Source organism: Anarrhichthys ocellatus, unplaced genomic scaffold (genome assembly GCF_004355925.1).
Source record: "Anarrhichthys ocellatus isolate YVR2014 unplaced genomic scaffold, GSC_Weel_1.0 scaffold13, whole genome shotgun sequence".
Lineage (NCBI taxonomy): Eukaryota > Metazoa > Chordata > Actinopteri > Perciformes > Anarhichadidae > Anarrhichthys > Anarrhichthys ocellatus.
The window spans coordinates 5,869,498-5,888,314 of record NW_022280043.1 but is presented as its reverse complement, the minus strand read 5'-3'; the positions used below and the strand labels follow the sequence as shown (position 1 = coordinate 5,888,314).

The 18,817-nt window shown below is 41.0% G+C and overlaps 2 protein-coding genes across 2 annotated transcripts; both read right to left on the bottom strand.

Annotated features, from left to right (window-relative positions):
- Positions 1-444: 444 nt before the first annotated feature.
- On the bottom strand, positions 445-11,235 carry cops7a (COP9 constitutive photomorphogenic homolog subunit 7A). Its single transcript, XM_031852812.1, has 8 exons — positions 11,154-11,235; positions 7,762-7,884; positions 6,225-6,300; positions 5,377-5,465; positions 3,529-3,731; positions 3,338-3,443; positions 2,324-2,493; positions 445-985 (listed from the first exon to the last, which is right to left on the bottom strand). The coding sequence occupies exons 2-8, from the start codon at positions 7,882-7,884 to the stop codon at positions 946-948; spliced, it is 807 nt and encodes a 268-aa protein (XP_031708672.1). The 5' UTR covers positions 11,154-11,235; the 3' UTR covers positions 445-945.
- Positions 11,236-11,726: 491 nt separating this feature from the next.
- On the bottom strand, positions 11,727-18,520 carry LOC116386519 (C-type lectin domain family 4 member E-like). The gene is made up of 6 exons (XM_031852818.1): positions 18,029-18,520; positions 16,766-16,876; positions 15,073-15,204; positions 14,812-14,963; positions 13,936-14,057; positions 11,727-13,578 (listed from the first exon to the last, which is right to left on the bottom strand). Exons 1-6 carry the CDS (start codon positions 18,114-18,116, stop codon positions 13,416-13,418), a joined length of 768 nt encoding a protein of 255 aa, XP_031708678.1. The 5' UTR covers positions 18,117-18,520; the 3' UTR covers positions 11,727-13,415.
- Positions 18,521-18,817: the final 297 nt, after the last annotated feature.

Sequence of the window (18,817 nt, the reverse complement as noted above, 5' to 3'; positions counted from 1 at the left end):
CCCTCTCACTGCTGATGCTGGTCAGATAATTGCTACCATTAATGTCACGCAGGATGGAGAGCGGAGAATTAGAGAAAACAGAATCACAAGAGTGAGAGACGGGCACGATGAAGGCAGTTCTGACTGCGTGATGGAGGTACAAGGGTGGCTAGCAATTCCAACAGGCAATTTTGACTTTGAAACAGAAGCTCTGGGCAAAACATACGCACATGAAATATGAATGTGCTTTGTGTGTGTGTGTAGCCATGCTGGTTGCGCACAGGGGAAGCCTCAGCTCTATAATACATTAGTCTCTTTAGGGACATGCCCTAATTAATGGCTTGACCTCCTAACGAGTAACCCCCTTCTGCGAGTTAACATTTAGCGGTGCACCCTCCAGAGATGCACTTTGAAGTGCATTTAATAAAAGACGTTGACAGTGACATTAATGAGAGAGACAGGGTATGTAAGTACACGGCTTCGTTTTATTTCCCGACAATTTATATTCTGATTTTATACACGTCTCAACTCAGCAGAGAGAAAAAAAAAATACAAAGCAACATAGAATCAATCTAAACCCAAAGAAGAACATTTGTTTAAACCAATAGAGATACACACATACACATCAAATACACTGATCCTGCTTCTGGTCAAAGGCAACTGACTCCTGCTGCAGACTGCTCCGTCTTCATGTACTGTATTACAAGTGACACGTGTGTGTGTGTGTGTGTTTGGATACACTGAAGAGTTGATGTCACACCTGTCATTTTCCATCAGCCGGTGTGTTTCTGAATCCATCAAGGTGAGATTTGGTGACGAGAAACGTTCCCATGAAGCTTCCTGGTTTTACTGTGAATATTGTGTGTGAGACCATGAACATCCGTTTGTCCGTCAACATGTCCACGTGTCTGTTAATCAGTGATAGTGTCCATCAGTGCCTTGTCTCCACATCTCTGTCTCTTGTTCTCAGTTGGACTTGGACCAGATCTTCCCACTGCCACGCAGCCTGAAAGGGGAGAACCAGTATGAAACACTGCATTGGCACTTTGTTTAGGATTTATCAAAACACTGTAATGATTTACATGTTTACTTTTCCACTTGCACTACTAAACCAGCATATTACTGATGCAACCTCGGTGCAACAGTGTCTTTGTGATAACAAATCTAACATATCTGCATCGCAATTGATCTCAGTGGATTTTCTATTTCAACAATTAAAAATAATTTGTGCAAAGAAGCTATTTCTAATAATAACAGCTGCACTATCAGTCCTGTCCTTTAAATAGCTTTATAAAGAAATGGTGTCAAAACTCTTTTTTAATTCGAGGATTGAGGTTAAGCTATCATTAATTTGGATTTCAAGTGGATCTTCATTTTGAATGAAGTGCAGTGCTGAGTGATGAAAATTATAGCGCTCTACGCTTCATCAAAATATGACAGGCAGCCAGAAAATAATCACCGCTTTCTGTTTGCGGCGGCAACAACATAAACAGCAGACGAGCGGAGCGTCTCTGTTGATGACTGGAGGGGGGACGGGGGGGGGGGGACGGGGGGGGAAGACGGTTCTTTCAGAAGGAGAACACGTGGGGCATCTGTATATCCAGTGACATTTTACAATCCAGGACAGATGTGAAATTAGCCATCGGTAATTGGGCCTCATGGAAGCGGAGCAGGAAGAGAGCCCCTGAAAGCAGGGTTAGAACACTGCTGCACAACACTGATGCGATAATAAAGCTACTTCATGCAGACACACGTTCACACGCAGACAAACCACTTACAACGGCAGCTGGCTTTTTAATGTTCATTGAAAAAAAATAGAAACACGGCGGTTCTGTGTTGAATTAACTTCCTCTCTCTACAAGAACACTGGACTAACGGCGTTCATTTAGTGTCTGAAGTAGTCTTTGTAGTGCTCTGCTCATAACTAGGTACATTTGTATTTATAAAGCTCTTTTCAATAACCACAGAACGAAAGTGTTTCACAAAACAAAAGCTGCAATAAAAGAAACTTAATGGGGAAAAAACTCAACATGCAGCTTTTTTTGTTCAATTGTGTGACTTGCAGGCATAAACAGAATTTCTTACTGAAAAAACAACAACATTGATTTACCAGCAACCACAATTCTGAATAAAACATCATTTCAGCAAATTATTCTACATGGCCAAACTTTTTATCGTTCTATTTTCTGATTTTTTTTTGTTCATGCTTTATGAATGCAATTTATATGCAAACTCTCGCTGGTTCCTTTTGTTTAAAAAGCCATAACATGCAGAGCACATCATTCATGCATGCATTTTTGTGCACGCAGCCAACCAATACAAAAGGTTGCAACACAGTACTCACCCTTTCACCTTTGAACTTTTTTTGCCCGGTTGTCGCGGCTCCTGAGAGGAGGCGGGGTCTCGTGGCTCTGCCGGCTGATCTGCGTCCTGATTGGAGGCGGCTCCAGCGGGGGCGGGGCCTGACGACGGAGAGGCAGCGCTGGCCTTTAACGTTTTCTGTAGGTTTGAGACCTGGAGTAAAAGTGAAGACGGAGTCATATTACATATTGCTATCAAAAGTAATTAGTTATGTTACTTGTTATAATACTACATTACTTTCGCTATCCCACTGGTCGGTCATAACTCGCTATTCTGCTTGTTTACAAAGGAGACGTCCAGTCACCAAACTATGAGACCAGTGATGTGACTGGCTGAGAAAATAATTGAAATCACCCAACCTGCTGATCGACATTCTCCTTCACCCAGCCATTCACGTTACTCTGCTGCAGATACATGAGCCAAAATAGAAGGTGGCGATGCCACGCGGTCCGTGCGCCTACCTACCACCTTTGCTCTTGGCCTTCAGTATTTCAATTTTAACTGAGGGTGCAAAATATTAAACTGTCTCTTCCTCTCCCTGATGTGCCCGAGGCGATATTTGACTGAAAGTTCACCTCGACGTGATGCAAAGATGCATACTGACCTGCGGCGTGACGCAACATAATCTTACTTGGCACAAAAGAGAAATCGCAGTAACGCAGCACTACTTTGAGTAATAACTGCAAAATAATGACTGATTTGGAGATTGTAATCCCTTACACTACTCATTCCTGGGGAATGTAATCATATTACAGTAACACCGGTCGTATAACAATACTCAGGTTTGTGGAGGAATTCCCACAGCAGCATGTTTATAATTGAATGTGTTTATGAACACGTTGCTGTTTGAGCTTACCCTCAAACTAAATGCAAAAAAAAGGAAATATGCAGTCAGAAGGAAAACTTAAAGACCGCAAGTGGCTGGAAGCATAAAAACAAAGATGCTGAAGAGGGAAGAGTCACATTTACTGGATTGTCTGGGGGGGGGGAGACTAACCTCTGTTTCCACTTGGACTTTAACTTTTAACTGGCTCTCTCTGTATTGGTTTGCCCTCGAGACCTGCTCCTCAATACCACACAGCACCGCCTCACAACCTGTGCACCTGAGAGAGGAGAGAAGGGCACGGAGGGAGTTAGGAAGCTGAGAACAGACATAAATAAGCACAGACACATTGAGGGGATACTGACCACTCCTGCAGCGTGTTGACTATGTTTGGCAGCTCGTTGGGGCCGAGGTCACGACCCACGCTGCAGTCTACCTCCACCTGCTGGTTCCTCTGGTCCAGTTTGCCCTGGATGATATCGCAGTACACGGCATCTATCAGCAGGTCCTCCAGCTCCCTCACATTCTTCAGCTCGAGCTGCTGCAGAAGCAGCGAGTACGGCAGGCACTGAGGGGAAAAAAAGACACGAAGAGACTTTACATATTCTCTTCTTTTTTTAACGAAGCTACAAAGGCAGATCATTTGATTCCACTTTAATGGTTTGATGGAAAATTACAAAAAAATGTTGCAGTAAAATAGCCTATTTGTCTAAATGTCACTGCCAGAGAAAGGTGAAAGGAGGGTTTGGAATTTAGCAATCCTTCACCGGGCAATTAGAGAGGTCACGCCTACATGCGGGGGAAAGCAGTGACATATTCAGGAGAAAAACAGGGGCAGGAGTGAAAGGAGCAACGGTCGAAGAAAGTGAGATTACGTTTATTAAGAGCTGGTGAGAATAATGAATCAATTATTTATCAGGAGCAGAGAAAGAAAAGGGCAGGTGATGTGCAGTACGGTTGGAAGGTGCGAGTGAGAGATGCCTTAATAAAAGAACATTAAATACTTCATCGTGCACACGGAGGGAGGGGTTAGAAGTCTAAAGTGACATGAGCAGTAGTGGCTGTGCTGGTAACTCCTCCTTGAGAAGCTTGAGACTGAAAGGCTTGTTGGTTTCTGAAATTCTAAATTAGCCGATTTAAAACAGCCACAAGTTTAAAGGGGACGTGTCGAGTTCATTTTCAGGTTCATACTTGTATTTTGTGTTTCTACTAAAACCTGTTAACATGCTTCTTTGCTTCATATGCAGGTCAATTCACACACTTGTGAGTAAAGCATAAAGGAAACTTTACACTTCATGATGTCAGCACAACAACCACAACAAGCACAGGGTAGATCAACTATAAATGCTGATCACAGATTCAGGATCATCATTCATGAAGGGGAAACGTCCTGAAACTTCGCACAGTAACGCAACACTGCAAACGCGATCATTTGGTAGGGATATGCAAGGAAACACATATTTGTGAAATAAATTTGGAAGATACATCTTGAAAAAAAAGATAGTAGTTATTACACGTATTCAGAGCTCGGCGTGGGCAGGTACTCACTCACCAATACGCAGCAGGCTACCGGCACTTCTACATTTTGATTTTTTTCTTGCACAGCAGCACTTCTCACGAGCTGCTGCTGCTGCTCCTGTCTGCCCTCTCCCCATCATGTTCTCTGGGCAACTCATAATGATTTGCTTCGAACTGATAATATTGTGCAGCACCAGAGTTTTTAGTTGTCATGTATAGTATTAGTATGTATAATAACAGCCTGAATGTGAAATACAGCTCTTTTAACATTACATGCATGGATAGGATTCCTTTGAAGAAACTGGAAATGTAAGTTTCGTCATGAATATCATCTTTTAAAACGTCAACACATTTAAGTAAATTTAGTGTGTGTGCTCACAAAAGACTCACTCCTGCTGCTACAACTCTGTCCTTGGGGAAAACACCCCCTGTATTCACCCCATCTTAAACGTTAACTTTTAACACGCGGGTTTTTCATGATTTGTCACAACCAACCTAACACAAACATTTAGAATAATGAGGATTACGTGCCATAATTAACAGCAGAATTATTAACATCGCATTACCATCTCGCTTTGTGAAGCCTACAGCAATAAGGTGGCTGCAGGAATTATATTTGTGAGGCAAACACAACATTACACAATTAATCTGCACCTCCCTGTGAAAACTGCAAAGTGAAAAGAATGAACCAGTACCTTGAGGTTGGATGCCAGGCTGATGATGGAGAGGTGGCGGAGTTTATTTCTCTGAGCGGGGGTCAACTCTGGAAGAGAGGCTGCTCTCTCTACAGCAGCACACAAGAAACATGGAATATTAAAAAAAGAGAGACACAACGGGGACAAATGCATCAGAGTAGTGTGGAAGCGTCGCTTGCTGAGGGTCAAACAGTCGCACACAATCGAGGCACTACTTATTACTTTGAAGTATAATGTTATACGGGGACACTCAGGTAGGTGTGGGGCTCTTTAAGCAGCCGGAGAACATAGTCGGGAGGAAGTCGGGAGGAAGTTGGTCCCCAGCGTCTGTGTCTCCTGCTGCCTTGCTCCCCTGGTGACAGGACTCACACCCTCCGAGAAGGCGGCTCTGACAGATCCTCTACGGGCTTCACTACACAGCTCTCTGAAAGTCAATGTGCTTCCTGTCGGCGTGACTCCAAAGGGAAGGGAACAATAAAGTAGGCTACATTTTCTTTCCAGGCTATTGGTTGATGTTCGGCATAAAATTAGACATAATTAACATTCCGCTTCTCGTTGAAGCTTCTCGACGCATTACACAGACGGCAAATTAAGTCACAAAAGATTAGTTTACTGTCCATTTGTGCCAGCACTGCTGCAACACACACAATCATCAGCCAATCAGAACACTTAATACAAAATGTTGGCCAAACAGATAAAAGCACACCAGTCATTTTGGTCTGTGAATAACCTGCCTCAGTCGAGGGCGTTTAAAGCGTGTGTCGGGGTAACAAAGAAAATACGGCTAATAATAAAAGAGTCGCAGGGACGCCCTATTACTTATTTACACTGTGCTGCCACAGCAATACCTTTGTAGTCGCAGTAGGTTCCATAGGCAAAGAGGTTGAGGAGCTGGTACATTGGTGCATGAGGGCCATTCTCCATCTGTGGCGTAGAAGGAAGATGAGGGGAAAGAAAAAATGAGGTGGCAGAACACAGAGGTAATGAGACTCTCTCCGCAAAAACTGTGCAACTGCAATTTGAGTCTTGCTGAGACTCTTTGAGAGTACGGCTGCAACCACATTAGGCGGCGCGGCGATAAGTGCAGGATTGTGTGGCGGTGTGACATGACACCGTGCTGCTAGTACGCCGGGTTACAAGTGATTGTCTGTCCACATCGACGGTTTAAAAAAAACATTTACTTTCAATAACTAACCAGGATGCGAGGCCCATCAAAACGGTGGGTTTTAAACTGGTGCACAAGGCACAATGGAGTGTGTTTTGGTCATCCGTGCTGCTCTTCTCTCGGTGGGCGTCTTTTGGTCTGATCTGTCTCCAGTGAACAGAGGAACCACTTTCATAGAGTGTCCTTATGGCTGACATCAGCTGATGCCTGTCCTGTCTTTCTGCAAGACTATCGACTATAATGTATTTGTTCTACTATTCTGTAAAAAGGCTTCACTTGTTACAGTTACCTCCAGGGGCGCAACATTTTGCGGAACTGCTATTTTCTATTTATTATTTATCTAGAACCTGATATTGAAATTGAAAAGAAGACATGCATCATCCCCCAAGAGGAAGACTGTATAGGAATACATATTATAAATAGCCAATGTTATCAGCTCAACAACAGATTAATAATATTGAGCTAAAATATATGATCGTGGGAGATTTTTAACTTTAAAAGTCCTCCGAGTAAACAAATAGCTGAGCACATATTGAAGCAGAAAACCACTGAGGAAAACCGAGAGGTCAAGCTGTGTGTTGAAGCTGTGCTTGTTCGTCCCTTTTACATGCACAGAAAAAAAACAACAACTGCAATTGAACTGTTCAGTGTATAGAAAGGGACAGAAATTCTTAGTAAATATCCCCCCCATGTCTGAATTTGTCACCATCCTTTTCAGGGCCTTTCTTAAAGAATGCAGCACCATCTTATTCTACTTTAACAGCATTTCACTTCCAGAATAGGGTGTTTACTACATATGATCATGCAAATTTGTCATACAACATAAGCAATATTTTGGTAATGCACTTTTTGAAACTGATAGCAGCATCTCGCTCAGGAACTCTATTTCTAGATGTGTTGATTGGGAGGCGAGTCATGACTTTGATTACATCATTGATGCACAAATGTACAGACATGTCCACATGCATAGAGGATGAACGTGGACCAATGTGGTTAGAAAACACCGGTGTGTTGATGCGACGCTAACTATGTGGCCACCTGCATCACTGACCCGTTTGATTGTGGTTTGGTTGATCAGATTCTCAATGCGTCCTGGATAAATGAACACCTCTGAGATTAACTGTCTCGTTGTGATTAAGATGGCTTGTTTTCATGCCAGGTCTGAAAAGGTCCCTAAAGACACAAAGGTTGAGGAAGATAAAGTGCGAGAGTGTGTTTACCTCTCTGACATTAGGCAGCTCCAGGATGTCAGAGAAGACGTAGAGGCCCGGGGTCTCCAGCAGAGTGCTGACAGCCTGGGCCAGTGCTGGGCCTGACAGAGACAGGAGCTGCTCCACCTCCATCTGACGCCAAAGGACACAGGAGACGAAGAGGTGAGCAGGTTAGACAAGAAGTACTACAGAGAGACGCATAAGAGCAGCAGAGTTGTGAGGAATGTTCAGATAAAAATCAAGGAAATTGCATTTCTGTTGCTGCCTTGGCTCTGCCATCTGAAAAACGGCTCTGAGGGACACCGTATCACAGTCTGCCATAAACACCATTGCAAAGCTCTATCGATGAACACTAGGACTCCACAGGATGTAGGTCTCTTTGTCATGCACAGCAGCCAAGCACCGAAGCACACGTAACCCTCAATTTACCCGAGGAGCTACTCAGACAGTGGAGGAGTAGCTGCACTGGGTCGCACCAATGCAGGCAACAAGGGTAATGAATGCAAGGAACGGGACATGTTTATTCATCAAAACCAATTCTCTGCATACACGATGCAAATGCACTTTGGACAACACCAGAATAATTAGCTGACAGGAATCTGCCTGTGTCTCCAGCAGATATTTAGGCTACATCCACACGATTATGTTTCTGATTAAAACTGGGGTATTAAAACTTAAACGATCTCCGTCTACGAGGGCGTTCCAGCTTCCTGTTTACACCCAAATGCCCAGTGTACGTGAATAGTCATTTTCACGCATGCTAGCATGAACGGAAATCATTTTAAAAACTGTCCTGAAATGCCTGTGTGGACGTAGATCGTTATGAAAAGTATTAGTGTGGATGTAGCCTTGGTCTCCAGAAAGTGAATCCCGAAAAACAAGCAAAAAAACTAAAAGCGTACAAGACCATTCCCCGATTCTTTACTTTTGGCCAGACTCAGCCTTTGTAATCCACAAGCTTTATAGTAAAAAATATTTAACAAAAAATAGCATGAGCAGGATGTCTGAATCCATTTGTGCGTGGCTTCCAATTCAATATTTCAATCTGAGAAGCTGTCCTGTTGACTTTGATGGGATATTTTAAAATATCTTAATCCCAGCAGACACGTCTTGGGACACAGAAGAAGATTAGTTTTACTTATGCATGATAAAACTATTGCAATTGCATCAGACTGTTTTTATTACCTGAGGCTATTCCCTAAAATTAAGGCAACAGAGAGTCTGGATACCAACTGCTGAGCTCAGACTAGTCGGACTGGTTTGTATTCATCACAGTCAGTGAGTGCAGAGAGGGCCGATATATTGTATCATCCTGAATCTGATGCACTTAGATGCACACATGCACATCTAAATGTGGGGTGTAAAGAGCATATTCTCAAACAAGTGGACCAAAGTGGACCTTAAATGGCTCTGAAGATAACTAAAAAACACTTCTAACACTTTTATTGAAACGAAGTGCAACTTGGTGAAATCTATAGCTGTGTTTTAAGAGATATACGGACCGATGTGTGCTGTTCTGCTGATGAGAAAGTCTACATAAGATGACCTGGGGCTGTATTCAGGAAGCTTCCTAAAACAAAAAGTTGCTCCTATTGGCGAAATTCTAAGATAATTTGTAATTTGTAAAGAATTTCCCCTTACATGTACGACAAGATCCCGGTAAAGATCAAAAGATATTCACAAAGCATCTTAGCGCTAAAGGTGTCAGGAGTAGGAAGGAGGACTTTTGAGAGGCTAAGAGTTTCTGAAGCAGAGCAGAAATGGTGGCAAGACAAAGAAGTAGGAGAAACATTCTCCAAACACTGAATGACTACATATTAGACCGTGCCGGGATAACGTTTGTGGCCAATCTCATTAGAGTACGTATGCCTCCTCAAACAAGACACGCTGCAGTTTACTGTCTAAAATGACATCACTTCACCGTTTCATCATATTAACATATGAATTCTTGAGTTATGGCCAAAATCAAATTGAAGTGGACATTTGAGCCAAATTTGAAAAAACCTCTTGGTGTCCCTGAGATACTGTGTTCATGAGAATGGCACTGAGGGACTGACGGATGAATGGATGGATGAACTGACGGGCGGAAGGATTGACGGATAGACCGATGGATAAACAGACGGACGTACAGATATGATCGAGTGACAACCTGTCGACCTCTGGCTACAGCTGTTGACAGCACTGAGGTATAAAAAAAGCCAAAAATGCAAAGGAGCAGTAGTGTCAGTCAGAAAGTCTTGGTTACTTATTTATAGATTTGTTTTAGAAAGGAAAACATGGCCATTATACAGTATGTGTCATTACAACACAAAACACTTTGAGTTTAAATTATATTATTGTGTAATTTAAGTGTGAAGAATGAGCCGATAACAAGGCTGAAAACCAACAATCATTTTCATTATTGATTAAGCAGTCAATTGTCTCTTCCATTGTTTTATTGAGCACTAAATAATCAGCTAGAAAAGTGTCAAAAACATTAGTTTTATAGAGGTCAAGGGGATGTCTTCAAATTGGTTGTTTAGCCTAATCCAATTAACAATCTAAGACATAAGTAGATTTAATTAAAAAATTCAGTTTAGCCAAGAAAAGTTGCAATACCTCAGATAATCGGGAATTATTTGTCAGTGATTGTTAATTGACTGTTGACTGAATCCACGAGTAATTTCAGCTCTAATGTAATGGATTTTAAAGACTGATATTGTCAGGTTTCTGTTGCTCACAAAGGGAAGAGTCAACAGCATTTATACTGAGTAAAAATTTATATAAATAACTAAATATACACAAAAACAACAAATACACAGAATTACGTGAACACGTGTTTACAAACACTCCATCCTTGGTAGTGACTGTGATAACGGAATTATTTTGAAGTCTTAGACAGTAATAGACTGCGGGATGACACTGGCACATAGACACTCTTTACAGTTTCACGAGAGCATCTAAAAATCACACGTCAACTTTCAACCGAAACCTTGTGTTTTAAGATATTTAACCAGCCAAACTCACTCCCGTTTACACGCTAGCTTAACACCGCTCACCCGGCTATCGTTACAGCTAACCAATAACCCTGACAACAGACATTAATGCACAAGACAGATGAAGTGATGAATGTACAAAACGTATATAGTATCGTTCAGTGTACGACTTTGTTTTAAAGCTATGCGTTCTCATTGAAATGTATGTTAGCTATTATTCAGTCTCAATGTGTCACGCTAGCTCGGTTGCTAACGGCTAACCAACCGAAGGCGTCACTTATCCGTTGACGCTAGGCCTCAGTTCACTTTAAGCCTTTCTAGTGATTTAAATCATACCACTACACTTCGTAAGTAACTGGGAAGTAAAATACGCAAACACATGCTTCCGCAAAAGTGTTAAATAAGACAGTGTCTGTCCAAATGTACCTTGTTGTGTTGGTTTCTAGCAGACAGCCTCCCTCTCGATTGTTCAGTTCCGCTGTTAGCACACGTACGACAACAAAGCAACGTAAACGTTGATTGGACGGTAAAAGCGAAGTAGGCGGGACAAGTGCTGCTGTCAATCAGCATCTGCAACAGCGGATCCGGGAGAACAGCGCCATCTAGCGGTGATCTGATTTACACTGGGAACAGTCGAGATCAATACGTTGCTCAGCGGCGGTGAACAAACTGGAGGTCAGGACTACCAAGATACATCTGAGGGGGTCACAAAACGATTCAGGGGAGGGCATTTGTCTTCAGTATTGTCTCTTGTCTGTAAAGTGAAATATTTTAAAATCCTTGAACTCGCACAACTCATGTCCACGCTAAGGCCATAACACGTGACAGGGGGTCAAGACAAGTAGACTTAATTTTAAGTTGTCACAAGCTAAGCTTTTTTCAATACAGTGGGAGGATGCAGGTACATCAACGAAGAGATTTCAACTGGTTACCCTGTATGTGAGATGTGTGGAAATGTGGATGTCATAGACAGAAAAAAGGTAGACACAAGATACAAAATTAATTAAACAACAGACAATTTTATTGACATCAATTTTGTCTCAAAAGTCTAACATAGTGCAGGAAAGCTATTATTATTGATCTTAGAGGAACAAATACAACATTTCAAGCATTAACATAGTGACAAACAACTATTAGCTGTAAAGATATAGAGTTTTAATCCAAGCTTCTCCTTGCTTTTTTGACATTGCTGTGCCAGCCATTGTGGTGTATTTTTCTGAAGATTACTTGTCTTACATCACCTGCCTGCATTCATCTAATGTTTGTCCAGTTTTATCTCGTGTTTTTGTTATAATGCATATCAATCAATGTATTAAATTTCAGTAACAAATTGTATTTTTTAACTTTTACTTTTGGCTTTCATTGCTTATATTCGTTAGTGTCTATTTGCAATGTTCTACCAGTGGCCTGAGCTACTTCTCTGTGAGTGTGTGCTGGTCAGCCAACAGACTGAGGCCAGCAGAGATTTAGATTCGAATACATTCTCTGTGAGAAGCTCCTTTTCAGTCAGTTTGACCAAGAACTTAGAGACGCTATAAGACAGTGTTGTGTTGTGAAAAGCAACTCAAAATATGATTAAAGGAAAAGGGCTATTGATACAATAATGTATTGAACTGATGCATACACAAAAAGAGGTGATATTGAAGTCTATACATGTGTTTATACTCTGACGTTAGTGAGCTGCTTCATGAACCGGCCATCGGCTTGCTGTATTATTGATGCCCAGTAAATCTATTAGTGCATTGAACTCTATTGAATCCAGGGTGTTACATTGACATTGAAAATATATTATTAAAAAGCATTATTGTCTTGGAGTACCTGAAAACTCAGTTGAAGGTTATTTCCACAACACTTTGCATGCTTTTAGTAAATATTTGTGCACGTGAGCGTTCCCCATTGGCTAGCTCACAGCTGCCGCTCTGTACTGCTCACTGATAGCGTAATCGACCGACACCGTTGAGTAGCACCCACACTGCCGTTCCCCCTAAAACACTGTTAGCTCTGCCGTAGTTTGTACTGTTAGTGCTGTTAGCACCGTTTACTATGTTCCGCCGACTTAATGCCTCACCATGTTGAGAGCCGTTGAGAGGCAATGAAAACGCTCCCACTCTCTTATCAGGCACCTTTAAAGGGAAAACAACCTGAAAACTAAATACACAGTGATATTTCTGAAATAATTTTGCAGCTGAGTTTACTTGAGAATTTTAACAAATCTCTTCCAAAGATTAACAGCAGAGGCCCACATTTCTAGAACACAGTGACAGCCTTCATGGCATTCAGCTTTGCAACATGAAGACCTTTATCTAACGTGAGACCGGATAGCCTGACATTCAAAGCTGAATTCAACAATAGGCTCATTAATTGTAAATTGGCACACTCCAAAAAATGTTGGGCTAGCTGATGTCATTGTCAAATATTGAAATTCCTCTCTATCTAAAAGTTGTGCAATACTCCAATGTATATTTTCTTTTAATTCCCCCCAATATGTTTTATCTCAATTCAACAGATTTTCAGCAACCATGCCTTCAGTAAAAAATAAAAATAATATCATATGTTGTGTGTCAAGAATGACCTTTTGGTCATGCGATTAGTTTCCTGTTATCCTGTAATCATTACTTTTTCTCTCTCACAACCATGTGTTGAGTTCCAGACCTCCCAGTTTTGCAGTATTTTCAGTAGTATTGGGATTCAGTTGAGCTGAATGACATCCATCTGGCAGATCCGTTTATAAATGTTTTCACAAGGAACATCAAACCATGTCTTTGCGTGGCTGTCTAAGGTGGCACAATCCTCTCCATGTTCCCCTCCTGACTGATGGTTATTTGGCTCTGAGCTCCACGGATCCCAGTATCTGTGACAGATGGAGAGAGGAGGAAACATGGATTGATAGGGTAAGCTATAAATAACAACTGTGAACATTTCTGACGAACGTGAAAAACAAGCTCACCTCGCCCAAGCCTGTGATTCATTCATGACATTTTTGAACTCTCTTATCTGAGGTTTTGATACAAGACTGTTATGTTATTTTATTTATATTCACATTCATATTATTTTGTATCTATAGGTCAGGTAAAACAGGCAGCTTATTTTGCTTTGGATGGTTTAGGTTCTTCCTGGACAGTTTATTCGGTGTCATTGAACTTTAATATGAAACATAAGCTAATAAATTATTTACTGCATTAAATATTAAATCAGATCGTAGGCCTACTTGATTTGCAATGTTGTGTTGTCCACCCATCTCCAGTCTCCTTCCTTCTCTAAGTCAGACAGGCCGATCCAGAAGTGGTAATCAAATCCGTCCATTTTCTTGGCTTCTTCTTCCAGAGCGTCCTGAAAGTAAACAAACACAAACACACACACATCATTGACATAATGCACTCCTTAGTGCCAAAGCCTAAATCCTTAACCCATACCCATTTTTTAAAAAATCTTAACTCTAAGACCATGTCTTAACACTTTGACAGTCCTATATTTAGAAGGGAAGACCAAACAAAATGTCTTAATAATGTGCTAAAACACAAACTCAAACACTCACTTTCTTATTATATATGTACTTGGAAGGATCTTTATTTACAGTAAACTAAACACACATAGTCATAATAACAAAAGTGTTACTAACAACATAAATAATGGCTCCACTCTATTCACGTGTCCCAGTAAGTCATGATGACAGTGAGCCAGCATGTACGATACCAGGACCCTGAAACTGAAGCAGCTAAATGTAATTCAGCCATCATCAATTTCATTATCTACAACTGTTCTTTTCCTACTATATGAAAATTCAAAATGTCTGCTGTGAAAAAGGCCTGTTGCATAGGGTCACTAACCTCAATGTATACAAAGGCTGATAAAGGTTCACTTTGTCTCGCCCCAACAGAGCGAAAAGGGGAATCACTCTTGTGTCAGTCAAGCACAGTCTGTAGACACACAGTCCTGAGTAGAGGTTTAATCTTTTTATACAGTCTATGGTTTAATCAGAACAATATAGAGGAGTTAATTTCTGTCTATAAAGTTTGCTGACTTTACCCCGACACACACACACACACACACACACACACACACACACACACTCACACACACTCACATGCTGTTCCATGGTGTGCAGTATGGTAAGATGACTGCCCATAGCTGCACAGCTATCTCTGCTCCTCAGCCAGTCCAGCTTGTCATTGCTGAAGTGGTAACACTGATCCCCGACATGAAGCCATCCTTCAGGACACTCCCTGCACTGCTTAACTATTGGCGAGATAAAGAGTGCCAGATATGAAAAAGGATGAGGGTTAACAGTAAATTAAGGACAACAGGAAATGAAGATTGTGTGCACGTTTGATCGACATCCCGCCACCTGTCTTTGAACAGCTCCGTCCCAGAGCGCTGTAGTCCTCACACAGCTGGATGTAACGTCTCTGTGCCGAGTTCAGTTTCAAACCCAGAGATGAGGACTCCAGGGGGGCACCTGGCACCAGCCTGCCAATCACTGACAAGGAAGGAAGGAAGGAATAATGGATGGATGGATGGAAAGAAGGAAGGATAGATGGATAGATAGATAGATAGATTTCAGTCAGGACCAAAGTGGTGGACTGACATTGCCACCAACAAAAGCCCGACTAACAACGTATGCAATCGTCATATTGTTGTGTTTTCACCCACTACTGATTTCTCCCTCTGCAAACATGAATCTCCTCTGTACAGTCTGTGACTCTCTGATTTTACTGCTGCTGTTACTGGAGATAATTGAGTTTATATGAGCTCCCTTGCGGCTGTAAAAAAAAAACGATAATTTACAATATGAACTTTCTTTGGCTTCATTGCCAGATATTTTTACACATTTGTGTTTCCTCCGTTTATGGCGCCACTTCCACTTTGCCTATTAAAAACATGTTTCTGTAATGTTTTCTAAGAACAATAATTGATATAAGTCATTAATATAGATAATAGATATGTATTTATGTGGCTTTTATTTCTGTCAGAGGGACAGGCATCATCTCAGGAGGAAACTTGATAAAAAAGTATTGTCACTGATCAGGTTCAGAGGAAAAGAGAGTCAAGCCACTCAGTGTCCTTTTATAGTGTTTTACCTTTATTAACTGTAAGTAACGTTTTGCTGTGCTTAATTCTTCATATCAGAGTTTGCGTTTTTTTAAATAATAATGAGTAATCCTTGATAAAAAACGAATGACGTATATTACCATTTCCTGGAAAACCTGCTGATGTAAAACACATTCAGGTGCTGCAGTGATGTTAAATGTGGCTAACACGTAGACTACACAAAAACACAGTGATATACCCATGAACAGTATTTTAAAACTGTGCTGCATTTGTTTTGTGTGGCAGATGTTGTTTACTGTGCAGCTAACAAAGCAAATAAAGAGTCTACCTATAAGTAAAGTGAAAACATTTATTCTACCAGATGACCTGACCTACAATAGTTACATTTAACTGCTCGGAATATTGGCTGATTTGTCACGATACAGTACATAATGTTTGCTTCTTATATATTATTCATAAGGTAGAATGAAATCATTATTCTTACAATATGTTGGAATAGAAAGTATTAGATGTTTCTTTTTATCTCCTGTTGTTGCAAGTCATCATTTTCAGATACTAAAATGTGTACTCAATAGCTTCTGTGTCTCTCTATGAATGTGTGTGTGTGTGTGTGTGTGTGTGTGTGTGTGTGTGTGTGTGTGTGTGTGTGTGTGTGTGTCTGGTGGTAATAGATCAAGCATGTACATCCCCAGTGGTGTTTGTTTTAAATGAGTGTGTCCTCACAAGCACATTATCAGGCTGAGCTGCCAGAGCCTGTTGGCCCTGCAGGAGAAATATTTCACAATTATGGACTTTTGTGCTTTTTCTATTACATGACCCTCACCGGACTGAGGGGAGCGCTTTATCTTTGTTATTGCCAATTATAGGTGTCCAAAAGCACACTGAGCCGATATAAAAAGAGAATAATCAGCGAGAGGGAGTCTCACAGAGAGAGAGACAGCCAGGCTGATATACATACTCAGACTGGAGGGCAGGTTGTTTATACTTACAGAGCACAGTGAGTATGATGTTGGCGCAAATGGAGGCCAAAAAGCCAATAAGCATCAGGAGACCAGCCCGGCTCCTCAAACACTCAACGCCCCGCTTCAGTCCCTGGGAGCCTGATTAGACACAAAACATTTTAAATCCTGTGGTGAAGCCCAGAGTGCAGCCGTTGAGTAAAAAGAGATTGTAGAGCAGAACCGTTTGACCAGAATTTAGCTTCATAGGTTTTACTATTCCCAAAAGATAGCACTGTAAGTCTGCTGAAAGTTAGGTCAAGTGGATACTATATTTGTCTTTTGCTGCCACAAATGAAAAACAAAATATGCATGTAGACATATTCAGCAGTGGCAAAACATTCAGATCCTTTACTGAGTAAAAGTATCAATGGCACTCTGTAAAAATACTCTAATTACAAGTAAAAGTACTGCATTCAAAATCGCATTTTTAGTAAAAGTACAGAAATATAATCAGCGAAATGCACTTTAACCATCAACTGAAAAAGTATTCATGAGGCAGCATCTTACTTATCTTATACTATATTGTTCAGGTAGAGCAGATTGTATCTATTGTATATTGTTTTGTTTTACAACATCATATTCAATAATATGAAAAAATCTGTAGAGTTACTAGTAGCTAAAAATGTCATATAAATGTAGTAAAGTAGAAATTCCAATATTCCCCTCTCAAATGTTGTGGAGTTAAAGTATAAAGTAAGTTAAAGTAGAAATACTCAAGTAAAGTGAAATTATAGTTGAGTAAATGTACCAGATGTTGTACAGTATTAAACCACACAACAGAGTATAAAATAGAATCAGCTCCACCTCAACCACCTCGGACATTAAAATGCTGCTAGCATAGATTAGTGATAGTAATTCAATAGTTGAATATATGATTGTGTAACACCGATAAAGCCCATGTTGCCTGCTTAGTGAGTTACTTTTTTACTTTACATAGACTGTACATTTCCTTAAGTACAAATTGAATGCATGACCTTCACTTTAAATGTGGTATTTTTACATACGTACACAGGTATTGCTACTTTTACTTCAGTAAATAATCTGAATACTTCTTTCACCGCTGTTATTGAGGACAATACGTACACCATTTTCCCTATGAAATGTAGGCAAGTGAAGTAGACTTGACACTACAAAGAGGAAAAGTAAAGTATTTCAGAATTGTCACAGTACCTGATGTACTTATGTGTAGATGATATTTCACCACTGGCTCTTACAATCTCTCAATATCTTTGTCACATAAACAAACAATACCGTTGTGTTGGAGAATGAGCCTGTTCCCTCTAGGGCTCGGCTCCTCTGTGAACTCCTGCAGGTTGCTGTAGTTTTCTCTCTCCTCCATGGCTTTGGTGCCCTTGTTAACACTCTGTCTCACTCTGTCTCTCTTTGTACTGTACCTCCTCTGGTCCTTAAAGGCGTTGGTATCTCCTCTCCCAAGCAGCAATATTTCTCCTTGAAATTAAATTTGTCGCTGCTGGTTGATTTATCGAGGCAGGTCACCCTGCTCACAACACTGCTGCAGTGCTGTAACAAATGTGCTCAGTTAAACTCTCCTGTTTCTACAACTAAATAACGCCAGCTCTTTCTGGAAAAGAGACGACCGTGTTAATCCAAAGTTGGGGAGTCTTTCCTCACTTTGTTGGCTCTTTGTCTGCTTGTTGCTGTGCTGTTTCACTGTCAACTTGCCCTATTGCACAATCCCAGTGGTTTCCTCACTCTCGAGCTCTGTTTGGAGAGAAGCACTGATTCTGGATCTGACAGTTGTGTAATAGATAACAACGTACGTTATGTGGGCGTGTGAGTCAGAACAGAAATGTAATTTTTGAGAAATGTGGAAAAAACATTGAGTAACTTCAACTTCCTGACATTAATTTAAAAAAGAGAATTGGAACTGTGACAAGGTTGTAACGGGAAAGCAGCTGGGAGCTGTGTGTTTGTCCTGTGTGCGTGTGTGTGTGTGTGTGTGTGTGTGTGTGTGTGTGTGTGTGTGTGTGTGTTTGTCCTGTGTGTGTTGCAAGGAAAATAAAGCCAAGCTCTGAATCA